Source organism: Pteropus vampyrus, unplaced genomic scaffold (assembly GCF_000151845.1).
Source record: "Pteropus vampyrus isolate Shadow unplaced genomic scaffold, Pvam_2.0 Scaffold23, whole genome shotgun sequence".
In the NCBI taxonomy this organism is placed as follows: domain Eukaryota; kingdom Metazoa; phylum Chordata; class Mammalia; order Chiroptera; family Pteropodidae; genus Pteropus; species Pteropus vampyrus.
Window position 1 is genome coordinate 3,216,493 of NW_011888804.1, and position 12,367 is coordinate 3,228,859.

The 12,367-nt window shown below is 40.6% G+C and overlaps 1 protein-coding gene and 1 non-coding gene across 2 annotated transcripts in view; both read right to left on the reverse strand.

Annotated features, from left to right (window-relative positions):
* HECTD4 (HECT domain E3 ubiquitin protein ligase 4) overlaps nucleotides 1–12,367 on the reverse strand; it is a 169,583-nt gene that overhangs the window by 67,803 nt on the left and 89,413 nt on the right. Inside the window, exons 19-29 of the mRNA XM_011356054.2 lie at nucleotides 11,972–12,125; nucleotides 11,340–11,440; nucleotides 9,354–9,552; nucleotides 7,144–7,263; nucleotides 5,906–6,010; nucleotides 4,626–4,789; nucleotides 3,807–4,040; nucleotides 2,377–2,569; nucleotides 2,081–2,185; nucleotides 1,421–1,509; nucleotides 862–1,037 (exon numbers count right to left, since the gene is read on the reverse strand). Coding sequence (XP_011354356.1) covers nucleotides 862–1,037; nucleotides 1,421–1,509; nucleotides 2,081–2,185; nucleotides 2,377–2,569; nucleotides 3,807–4,040; nucleotides 4,626–4,789; nucleotides 5,906–6,010; nucleotides 7,144–7,263; nucleotides 9,354–9,552; nucleotides 11,340–11,440; nucleotides 11,972–12,125 — 1,640 coding nt within the window. The remainder of the gene's footprint in view (nucleotides 1–861; nucleotides 1,038–1,420; nucleotides 1,510–2,080; nucleotides 2,186–2,376; nucleotides 2,570–3,806; nucleotides 4,041–4,625; nucleotides 4,790–5,905; nucleotides 6,011–7,143; nucleotides 7,264–9,353; nucleotides 9,553–11,339; nucleotides 11,441–11,971; nucleotides 12,126–12,367) is intronic.
* On the reverse strand, nucleotides 3,094–3,212 carry LOC111737019. Its single transcript, XR_002779329.1, has one exon. It is a non-coding gene; the product is annotated as a 5S ribosomal RNA (ribosomal RNA).

The window sequence follows — 12,367 nt, forward strand, 5'->3', positions numbered from 1 at the left end:
GCCAGCCTTAATGAGTGGTTAAGTCTAAGGGCTAAGGTGACCATTCCGGCACGTGATCACACCACTCACCTGGCACATTTCCCCTGATGTTCACAGGGAGTGGCAGCCTAAGGCAGGGTCAGAATCCTGGAGTTAGCCTAGACTTCTCCCCCAGGTTGGAGGAGCCCTGGCAATCAGCTGGAGTGCAAACGAGTTCGCTTGCTTGACAGCGTCCATCGGGCAATGGGCTAGATAGCTTGGAATCTTTCATTTAAGGATATGTTTACTCAACTTGTTCTCTCAGGGGAAGACTAACACTTATTATTATGGGCTATGCCCGGTGGTGTGGATTGGGCTTAGTAAGAAGACTCATCAATGTCCCTGAGAAATGCGCTTTCAGGCTAACAAAAAGTAATCAGGAAAAAAATTAATAGTGGAAATTCACGCTAGAAGTCTCCACCTAATTACTAAAGATGAAATGTAAACTCAGCTTCAAGTAAAGACGGAAATATGATGCATTACAAGATCCCCAATGTTGACTATTTAATTATACATGTTACTATGAAACTGACAAACTGGCTAAAAACAAGAGGCATGGAATTATAAAAATACATGTCATTATGCTCCTTGGGTGCTCCCAAGAAAAACGGAACAAGGCAGGCAAGTTCCACTTATGCTCAGTTAACTCACAAAACACCACATGAAGTCAATGAAAAGCAGTTCTTGACTGGAAAAAGCAAACGGGCAAATAAAAAATGTCGAAATTTCCTTGTTTGTCCTTTCTGGGAGTACAGAGAGTGGTTTTTTTTTTTAAGAAGCCGATGTATATATTATGAACGAACTAGCGCGGTGAGCCTGTGCAGGGCTGGCTTTAAGCAGTACCCGGTGTTTCTGCAGGGGTCCCCGAGATGCTCCTGGTGAGGCCGGACTGGGCTGCAATGGTCACATGCAGCAAGAGCTCCGCTCGGTTCATTAAGCTCTTCACTAATGTCTTCGTTTTAGCCAGTGGGTGCAAGGGTTTCTGAATAAGAGAATTCACTTCTTGTAGGAACTTCTCCCTATAAAGAAAGGCTGATGTGCATTTAGTCGTTCTCTAGTTTACCAAAACCAAAGTTTTTAAATTACAAAGCTTGTGAGAAGACGGGGGAAATCAAGCAAAAGTCCCCTGATGAATACTGCTCATCTCCCCTTTCCCCACCTTAGAGGAGCAGTGTTATAAACTATGGCCAGTTTTAGTTCTTTGGGCCCAGTTTCGAATGCCTGGATGCTAACTTCTGAAGGTTAAAATCAAAATTTCCAAATTATCAAATGAGTCCCAACTCTAAAATATTTAGTGAATGCACACACTTTTTAAAAACATCTGTTAAGAAACTAGATCTTCACATTTTGTTGTGAGCATTAAGGTAATAAATCAGCTTTAGTTAATAATAACATCACTAACCTCAGTGATAGGACCATGTTTTCAAGGTCGTTTCCATCAAAGGAGACTTCCTTCATTGAACACAGAAGTTCTAGTTCTTTCATTTTGTTCTGAAGAAGGAAAAATCAAGAAAAGATGATATGCAGGATCTGCGAAATCTGAGTGTTGCTGTACACGTTAAAAGGAATAGAAAATTTCAGGGGAAAATCACCTCCTTTGAGCCATATTTCTATGCCAGAAGCACATTTGTAAGTTATTTGATATTTTGATGATTAAAAATGGTATTAACCATTTTCTGGGGATTTCTTCAGTGCTTGTAACTCTACCTTTTATTTGTTAAGGCTTGAAAGTAAAAATTGATCATGGTAACTTCTTTATAACACTATTAGTCAGAAAACAACTTACTGAGAAATTTGTATTTCTTTATAACACTATTAGTCAAAAGACAGCTTACTGAGAAATCTGTATTGTATTAATGAGAAATTTATAAAACTATTAGTCAAAAAATAACAATGAGAAATTTGTTGATCAACTTTACTTAACCCTTTTAAAGAATGGCTATATTCTGGGGCGTGTAACATTTTAAGAAGTGACATTTCATCCAGTGTCCACGCACACACAGTATATACCTTTGCACTATCAACGGCGATGTCCCAGTGACAAATCATACAACTTGCTCACCTCATTAAAATGGTAATCATAGAAGAAAGGCATGTTGTTCTCCAGTTTCCCCTGCATGGCATCATCAACCTCACTTTGCCATTTTTGTTCCAATTCTGCAACACTCTAATAGATACGTTGAAACATAAAACAATGTGAAAATAGATGCAAAATAAAAACAAGTGTAATCTGTAAATTCAGAAATTTTAGTTCTAATAATTTTTTAAAAATTCAGATCACTTTTAAACTTCATTAAATTTCTAGGAAAGAAATGATTTCCAACAGTTATAAATCTCCATGTTTTAGCTTTCACTTACCTGCAACTGTCTCTCCATGGCATTGAGTTTCTTAAAGGTCTCTCCCATAATTTTACACAACAAATCATATTCCTCGGCATGTTCTTCTTGATACTGGAAATTTATTAGGGACTGCAGTGCATCAACCAAGTTCAAGTGCTTAATAACGCATGATACCACCATTTCTTCCATCACATCTGGCTGAATTACATCTCTGTGATTACAATGGAAACAAGTCAGGCATGAGTCATGCCCTCAACTTACTAATACTGTAATTTATAGTTGAAGAACATAGGTTTTGATTTAAATAATTAAATATTCACGTGTTCTTTATTACAATAAAGAGGCACAAACATTACATGATGGCTTTCCTATCAAGTTGGCAATAATTATATACATTTAACTGATAAACCTAACATTGGCTGATAAACCTGAAAATTCAAGACACTTCATTTTCTATGATTTGTATAGTTTAAGCTATAGTCATATTAAAGCTGGAATAGCTCTAAGGCTAAAAAAAAGTCTTTGGCACCATTTATGTGCCAATTAATTTTATGTGGTTTGTGGCTTGTGGGACATTGTGCATATGGATGGTGGACTGAAAATAATGGCGCTTCTGTATTTTTTCATTTTTTAAAAATTTTTTAAATCAAAATTTTTTTTTTTTTAGGTGAGGCAACCCTTGGTTGACTTCACAGATTGCAAGGACCTTGTCAGCTTACAATCTCTTATTTTTTAAGCCTACAGCACCTGGTCTTCCTAGGTGGTCTCCCATCCAAGTACTAACCAGGCCCGACCCTGCTTGGCTTCCGAGATCACATGGGATCGGGCTTGTTCAGGGTAGCATGGCCGTAGACTATTTTTCCATTTTAAATTTCACCTATTCTTTACATTTTCACTCTGATATGTCTAATCTTGCCTCAGAAGGCAGAGCAGAGGCCTCAAAATAGACTTTAAGCAAGACCACCACAAAGACTTGTAACTGTTATACTTCACGTTCCAGATTGAAGACGCCTTGCCATCTCTCTAGGCATCGAAAATAAAGAAATGTCTCTAGACTCTACGGAAACCAGAGCTAATGACTGCTAGAAGATCAAACCACCTGGGAAAACCTAGAGCTTGCCAAACTGTAGCATGTATCAAAAGAAAAAGGAAAAATTGTCAAAACACAGATTCCTGGGCTCCAGACTCAGAGGTTCCGATTCAGGAGGTGTGAGATGGGCCCAAGAACGAAAGAGTCCCCAGGTGATTCTGACACTGCTGACCGGAGGCCCACGTTTTGAGACCAACTGACCTGGAAAGCCCCCTGGGGGTACTCCCCTCGATACTTGGTTAAGTCATTAAGTAAACATAAAATTCGAGGTTCACTTGCTAGACTATGAGAAGAAATATGCCACTCTGAATTGTTTAAGCACTTCTTTCACTGGGAAAAGTGCTCTACAGCAACGTACTTTATACTCGGCCTAAACTGGGGTCTAGCACGCCCGGAGATTTCTCTGAGCTTTATCATGATTCCCGGAGGCAGCCTGATCCGGGGTAGGTCAAAGTAGTTTCCAACTGGAGGCACGAGGACATCGGAGGGGTAGGTGAATTCTCTGTCTTCCTCGATAGTCAGAGGCAGTGGAGACGGGCTTGGAGTCAGGGCCGGGGAGATCACGCCATTGGCCTCCACCTGCCACTGGCACCTGGACAGACAGAAAAGAGGTTCCTCATTTCCTCTTCTATCTGAGAAGCTACTTAAAGTGTGCAGATAAATCAAACATACGAAGGATCACATTATGCATTAAGTATTTATTCGTCAAACCTTCTCCAGAGGCTAAAGAAAACTGAGCGTATTATACGAAACCACATCTTTGGGGATCTACCTCCTCTCCAACGCTTTATCATGAAACCTTTTAAATATATAGACAAGTTGAAAGAATTTCATCGTTAACACCCATAAACCCATCACCTAGATTCTAGAATAAACATTTTGCTATGTTTGCTCTATCTCCCATCTTCCCATCCTTTGGGGGATCCTTTAATTTAATTATACGATATTTGGGTTACAGAAAAGCTTCTGCAGTTCAAGGCTGCAATTTCAAATTTAGTAAAGTAAGGGCCAAAAGGCTCTTTGGTGTCATTTTCATTTTATGTCTTAAACACAACGACACCCATGAGACTGTCAGGCAGTAAGCGCAATCAGCTGGGAAATGTACTAAAAGCAGTTTTCCACATAAAGTCCTTTTCCCTTGGTGAGCAAAAGCAGCCCAGTTTGAGCCTTTTGTTACCTTTGTAAAAGTTTGGACCGCAATAGCTCCTGACAGGCTTCTTCTTCTTTGGTAATTTCCGGCCCATTGTACAGGATTCTTAACATGGAGCAAGCTAACACAGACAGACCCAAGGCCAGGTCTACCAGGAAGGGCAAGCCTCCCGACACATCCTCCGAAGACTCCTACAATGCAGACAGGGGCAAACCACACTGGTCAGTGTACACGGCAGAGCCCTGCCACCTGCACTGTCCCCGGCCACAGGGGCTCACACAGCAGCATCGAGTATCACTGCTATGGGACACAGGGTCAGCACCCAACACCACGAGCAGATAGATGGTGGCACCAAAATGACCACAGAGTGAAATCTCAACACAGTTCTGGAGAGAGAAGAGCCGCTAAGGCTCCGTATTAGAAACAGCATAAGTCCCATGCACGATTCTTTGGTTATTTCCTCCCAGCTGTGCCTCTGAGGGTATAAATCACTATTCCACTTTGCCACTTCCATCCTGTGCTCGAATCAAGATGCCGTCGATGATTACACTGAATTCGTTCAGTGGATACTGAGTGCCTACTGTGTACCAGCCATTGTTCCAGGTGCCTGAGATACAGCAGAGAACAGCACAAAGACCCCTGCCCTCGTGGAGCTCACATTCTAACAGAGAATCCCACTCTGGAGAGTCTTGGTTTGGTTAGATGTATGCAACCTCCCAGTCTAATGTAAGTCTTACCCATCAGGTAACTTGAAAGGTTCATAAACTCCTATTACTCCCTCTCTCTCTTTTTTCAAGTGGAGAAAATTTATTTACATAGATTTTTGGGGAGAAAGTAACTGTTGGGCAATGCTCAAAAGAGCAGATTAAACCTAATACAGCATATAACACGAGTAATTCATCAGAGACAGACCCAGACCAGCGAGAAGAGCCTTTGGGAAGAGAATGAAAATAATCTGATCCCAATACTCTTAAAAGCCGGAATCCAAGTGTTTACTTCTATTGGGCGTTCGAGCCTTCTACACCCCATAGAACGATGTCAGAGGCAGATCACCTCTCCAAGCCATGAAAACGGAGGCCCCAGCAACAGATTCTCTGTGCCACTGAACTGATGTGAAGTTGCAGCTAGTTTTAAATTCCATAAAACCACTACTTACTATTAGTAGTCTACTCCTGCCAAATGGAAGAGATGGATGAAACAGTAGCTCATATTCTGCCCCGTTTCCAAGGCAAATATGATGCATGTAACCGAGGTACAGAGGAGAAAGTATATTATGCTCACAGCGGTGGTTAGATTCAATCAAGTACCTGAGCGCGAACTGTGCAAGCAAAGCCCCACATAGCTTTATCAGGAGTGTTGTGTTCACGGCCACTTCTCATTTCAAAGGAGAAGGTGACTGTATCTCCTTCCACCTTAAAATTTAAGGGGGGAAAATGCACTTTAAAAACAAGACACAATTTTCAAAAGAGCAATGAATTTCTGAGATTCACTTTCAAAAGGACCACAGCAATATTTCACTTTTTCTCACTTGCTTTTTAAACTCAAATTCCATCCCCTCTCACTTGGACACCAACCTTGCAGGTGTCTCTTCTGACCAGGTAGCTTTAGGGATGAGGCATGTGTGAAGTGGGCCACACTGCCCAATAGCAGGACCGGAGTAAAGAGTAATCAAAACGTGACCATAATTTCAAGAAATTCTTCAGATTTCTATTTTTTCTGCCTCTCTCCTCCTCTCTCCAATTTGCCACCTCACTTGTGCCAATAAGGCAAGCAAACAGCCAGTATCCTGAAGAACACAGAGAGGGCCAGGAGACCTTGCTCTGTATTGTGGAACCAATACCACAAGTAAGAAACAACAGGCAGGAGAGCAGAGAACAGTTAAAAGCGCTGTGCTGATCCAGCTGTGGATGCATCTGGACTAACTCCACGAGGTAACTGCTGTCTACGTCTGAATTAGAGAGGGTGCATAATGTACGTGCGATGAAGGCTCCGGGAACACGCTCAGGTTTTTTGGGTTTTAGGGAGCATTTCAGTTCACGTTCATGTTCTAAGGAGACAGGTCGTAGTTCAAGGGCCCAGATTACAAAGCGTGGCTCAAATCTCATCAGTCTGAGAATGGATCAGTATTTTTGCCCCAAAGGCCCAAATTCATTTGAAAACATTGATTCCACATTTTTAGGCTTCAATGGCCCTGTGGTTCTAGGATACACATCACAAGGGCATCTAGAGCAGAACAAGCTGGAAGGACTAGCAGTCCTTCCCATAGACAGGGAAGAGAATGCCATGGCAATCCCGGTTCACCAAGTAACCTGTGGGCCACATACAAGTTCTGGAGCGGGCAGGGGTCTGATGGTCTGATGCCCCACATGTGACAGGAGGGTCATGCTAAGTGACGCAGTGACTTTACAGGCCCGGCAAGGTAGCCCCATCTCAACGAAAGCCCCCACGACGAATTTTTTTCTGGAATTCTAGTTAATACTTGGGCCCATGAGGATCGCAAGTTCACTCCTCTTTTCTAGGAAGCGAATGTGACCAGATACCGTACCTTCACCAAGTCTTTCGGCCAACCAGTTCCTAAGACACTACGGCTGCCATATCCCAGTGTGTTGCCTCCATACTCAGCAACCTTCCTACTGTTTGTGTTAGGCCCCGCGTATATCACCAACTTCAAAACAGAAAATATACTGTTAGACTGTAAAAGAAAAACAAAAACAACATCTACAAATAAAACAGCTGCAGAAAATGTTTGTTTAAAAATACATTTATAACCAGGCACTGGTGTCATTATAATATAACTAATATCTCCTTTTTTTTTTAAGGTACAACTGATACTCTAGTTTGGATGCAATCAGCCATTGGTATTTACAGGGCAGCCACAGAATAATAACAAATATTATCACACTTTAATTAACTTGGGGACCTCATATTTGTTATACTCAGCTATTGTATATATTTTTAAATAGCTATTTTATTCCTAAATAATGACATATAACTCATTAATAACAGGTATAGTTTGCCCCCACAAGTCCTCCCCAAAATTAATAAAGTGAACAAATACAGGTGAAAAGATGGTTATACCTAACACAACAAAATAAAAGCAAAACAAAAACAAAAACCTCAACAAACGAGGATTTTAAAAAATGCAACAAATTGAAAATAAGCCACATATTCTTAGAATGTTGCTTAATGGTATAAAAAGAAAATGACACAAATTTGGGCCACAAAGGGGGCTGCTGCTTCTTGTGTCAGTTTTCATATATCGATACTTTTCTTCGATAAAGGCTATATTCGTTTATACCCAATTAACCAACTTTCTAATATGCAGGAGAAATATTTAGAGGTCATTTGGCATTCAGCTACTTTCACAGGAAGAATGAGGCTCTGGCTTCTGTAAATACCAAATGATGTCTTCCAATGTGCGTTTCGATGGTCTCTGACTGCGTAAGAGAGATCAAGCTGCACTTTTAGCCCTGGACACTTATCATCTTGTGATTTCTTACCCTTTTGGACCTTTTGCTGACACCACTTTGCCAGGGACCACTGGAAAAGTAAATGTTACTTTTATCCATGTAGTGAGCGTCCCTGTGCCTCCACATTTAACACTAATGTGTACCGTACGTAGTATATGTCAGAAGTTGCAAATTACTGGCTTTAAAGGAAAAACAAAATGACACCAACTAAAATGGCAACCTCGTCCATTTCCATTTTAAACAGTCATATCACTTGACGCTGGAAATGGGGGTACATAATGCCAGAAGCTATGAAGTGGGGTAGATTGATGTCAGGAGATATATTTTTTGACGAGCCCATCAAAGACCATTTTCTAAATTCTCTTGCTTCCAGCTAAGGTGAGTTTTAAGGGCAAGTCTTAAACCCCTTCAGACATCTGGGAATCTTCACTATCCTAAAAAATAATGGGGAAGAGAATTCTATGACTTTCCCAGTAAGATGTTTCACCATCTCATAGTACATACAGTAAAGAAGTCAGGAATTTTTAACCTAAAAACCTCTCCTGGTGAGATTTAAGACCATTTGCCCTTACAAAATTCACGGAGGAAAGATACAATAGATAGCTAACGATCTACATAAAAATAGTCCTGCGTACATACAAACTATTAGATAACAACTCAGTTTTCCTTTTATATGTTACATATCACGGTTTCATTAGCCTTTCCTGGTAAGTTCAACATGATGGTTTATAATGCAACAATTATAAAAAGAAAATAAGCCCTAAAATGTTTCTTTTGATTTATAATTCAGCCACCAGGTTGGAAACTACACTTCCTCAAAAATCTATGTGGGCCCTGAGATAATGACAAGAACAACAATTTAAATAAACATAAACAGACCTTAACACATCAAAGACCACCTTCTCCCAAAAGATGCACGAGAAGCCCCAAGAATTGGGCAGCAAGACCTTTCCAGATGAAAGAACACACACATCTACAAGAATTCCAGGCACAGAGGGAAGGCAGGAGATAAGCAGAATGGAAAGGGGGATTTCCTTTGACTTGGATCTAAACTTTGAAAGCTTACAAAAGTCCCCTTTCAACATGTCATTAAAACACTGTTCTCAGACTGCAGAGGCTTTTTGCCTCCCCCAGTCACTACGCTTCAAGGCATTATCTTAGGAAAGGTCTCCTAAGAGATAGCTGCAGGCAGAAATAAGTCAAGAATGGTGACCAGCAGCAAAGAAAAATAAGAAGCATCTAAGAAGCCAGAGTTGGAATCAATACTAAGGCAGATCTTGCTTACTTTGTCATAGTCATATTGTGAAGAGCATCTGCTATCAAATCTAAGATACAGGCAGCGAGCTCCTGGAATATGGACGGTTTCTTTAAATTTATAGTTGTCTCTGACAGGGTGGACTGTTTCCACAGTCTTGCCAGCAGCCCATGGAGCAGGAATCTTTAAACCTGTGAGAAAGCCTGGTTCTTCTTTCTCTTCCAGCATCCTAAAACCAGACAAAGAGAAAGTCATTGAGCCTAGCAGCAAGGAAAGGGAGAAGAAAACATACACACGGTAAAACACAAAAGGTTAAGAAATTACGCTTTAATTTTCCACAGCATGCAGTATGACATTGTGGCTTTGAAATGCTGGGTATCACTGGTGATCAGAAACATTAAAAAAGATTCCTATATTTAAGGATTTTCTTTTTTGTTGTTAGACAATATATTTGCATTCCCCACCACCGCCAGCCTCTCTTTTCAAGAGGGAAGCCCAAATCATATCCAGGAGAGGACCTTGCCGACTCTCATTTCAAGTTACTCAAGGAGAAAAAAAAGATACTGTTAAGGACCTTTAAGATTGGCCACTTTCTAAATCACATAAGATTAGCATCCTGTAAAGGTTCCTTTTGTTGATAGCTAAAGGTCAACTGTAGAAAACTCCATGAGTCTACGCAAATATTTTTTACTAAAGAAAAATGTCTTCTAAGTTCCTCTCATCTATTGTAAATGAACTCTCGAGGACTTCACAGGCCCAAGGGTGTGGAAAACAATCTCCTATAACGTGCACTGAGCTGTTGTGGGATTCTCTCTCTCAGCTCTGTGTTGTCCAATATGGTGTCTGCTTAGTCAAATGTGGCCACTTAAACTGAATCTAAATCAAATACAATTTAAAATTCAATTTCTTGGTCACATTAGCTACACTGCAAGTGTCTGATAACAGCATGTGGCTGTGGCCAACAGCACTGGACAACAAGGTTACAGATTGTCATTGCTGCATGAAGCTCTAAAGGAACCCGGAAGTCCTTCCTTTCTGGTCAGTGTTGTTAAAGACCGCTTTAGTGACATGTAATTAACATGTAATAAGTTGCATGTGTTTAAAGTATACAACTTGGCAAGTCTGGCTACATGTTTACACCGTGAAGCTTCCTCCTTCCTGGTAATCCAGGTGATCATTTCTTTCTCTCACTGAATAGTTTGTGCTTTCTGAAGTTTTATACATATAGAATCATACGGTATGTACCTTTTGGGGGGATCTGGTTTTTTTCACTCAGCACAAGTATTCTAAGATTCATCCATGTTGTTGAATATATCTATAGTTCATCCTTTCTTACTGCTGAGTAGGATTCCATTGTATGGATAGACCACCACGTGTTTATCTCTTCACTGCTTGATCCACATTTGGGTTGTTCCTTGTTTTGGGCTATTCTAACTAAAGCTGTTATGACCTTCATACAAGTCTTTGTAAGAATCTATGCATTCTTTTCTCTTGTGCACATATCTAGAAGTGAAATAGCTGGGTCATATGGAAGGTGTATGTTTAATTTTTTTTAGAAACTATCAAACTGTTTGCCAAAGTCATAACGATTTACGTCCCTATATCAGTATATGACAATTTGTCAATTTTGAATTAATCTCTTGATCTGTGGAGAAATTGATTCTAATCCGTTAACGATTCATGTCCCTATCATCGGTATATGACAATTTGTCAATTTTGAACTAATCTCTTGATCTGTGGAGAAATTGATTCTAATCCGTTAATGATTTATGTCCCTATCATCAGTATATGACAATTTGTCAATTTTGAACTAGTCTCTTGATCTGTGAAGAAATTGATTCTAACCCATTCCCATAGGTCTACAGAACAATTCTACAATTATCTATAAAATTCTGACCCTGAATTCTCTATTTCCAGTTAGGTAATCCTTGCTAAAAATCATTTTGTGAAAGGAGTACTAGGCTTTCACCAGAAGAAAACAGGCAGGGGTTCCTGCAAGGAAGCAGCGTCCCTCACCTCTCATCGGGGAACAGCCTGCCCTTCTGGTCTGATGCTCCACATGGGGAACAGCCCACCTCGGCAAAAACTGGACACTGGGTTTTAAGCAGCAAAGCCGTCTGAAACACAAAACCATCATCATGTCTTAAAGTGCTTACTGTCAGTTATCTGGATGGTAGTAGAGCCAAACTCAGAATTCTCACTTAAATCATCTTTTTGCAATCCTGGTCTGTCCTGGTCTCTCACTAAGAAATGCTTTGCTACTTAGACCACATAACATCATTCTGTTTAACGCTGGATGGAACATACCACTTACATTGGTTACAGATAGGCAGCAAGGACTCAGGAGACTAACCGTCATGGTAGGATCTCAGTAGCATTGTAGGTGAGCATTTTTACAGCTGACTATCAGTTAACATTTGCTAAAAGACTGCAGTGATTTAGTCAAATTAAACGTTTTCCCTTAATGTTTCAGTTTATTTTTATGACACAGTAATTTTCTTCATTCCGTCATCATTTCCCTTGGCTTCTGAAAGGCACAGTTATATTCATTCCGCCTTCGGGGAATGCACACGGCCCCGTGTGACCACGACCCAGTGTGAAGCGGGCTGGCCGAGCAGCAGTTTCCTTCGGCACACCAAGGGTCATACCTGACTGGTGTAGAGGACCAGCTGCACTAGCTGAGGCATCAGGGCATCGGCCATGGTCAGAGTCTGTAAATTTGGATGCATCAGGGAGGTCAGTAACACTGGAAGGAGGTGACCCAGCATAGTAGCCTTAGTGACTTGTTCCAAGCCTTTTAGCCTACAAAAAGTTTAAGACAAGACTCAGCTTTAACAATTACCAATCATGTGAAGAAGCAACTATCATCCGTAGCTGACAAATTCTTTTAAAGCGCATTTCCCTGGACTAGTTAAGCAGTTATAGTTACAGCAATTCAGTCTACCAATTTCCCACCTTCTACCACTGAGAGAACAGAAATCTCGTAATAGATTTCAACTTCAACCTATGATTCCGCTAAAAACCAAAAGTTTACACGGTGCATT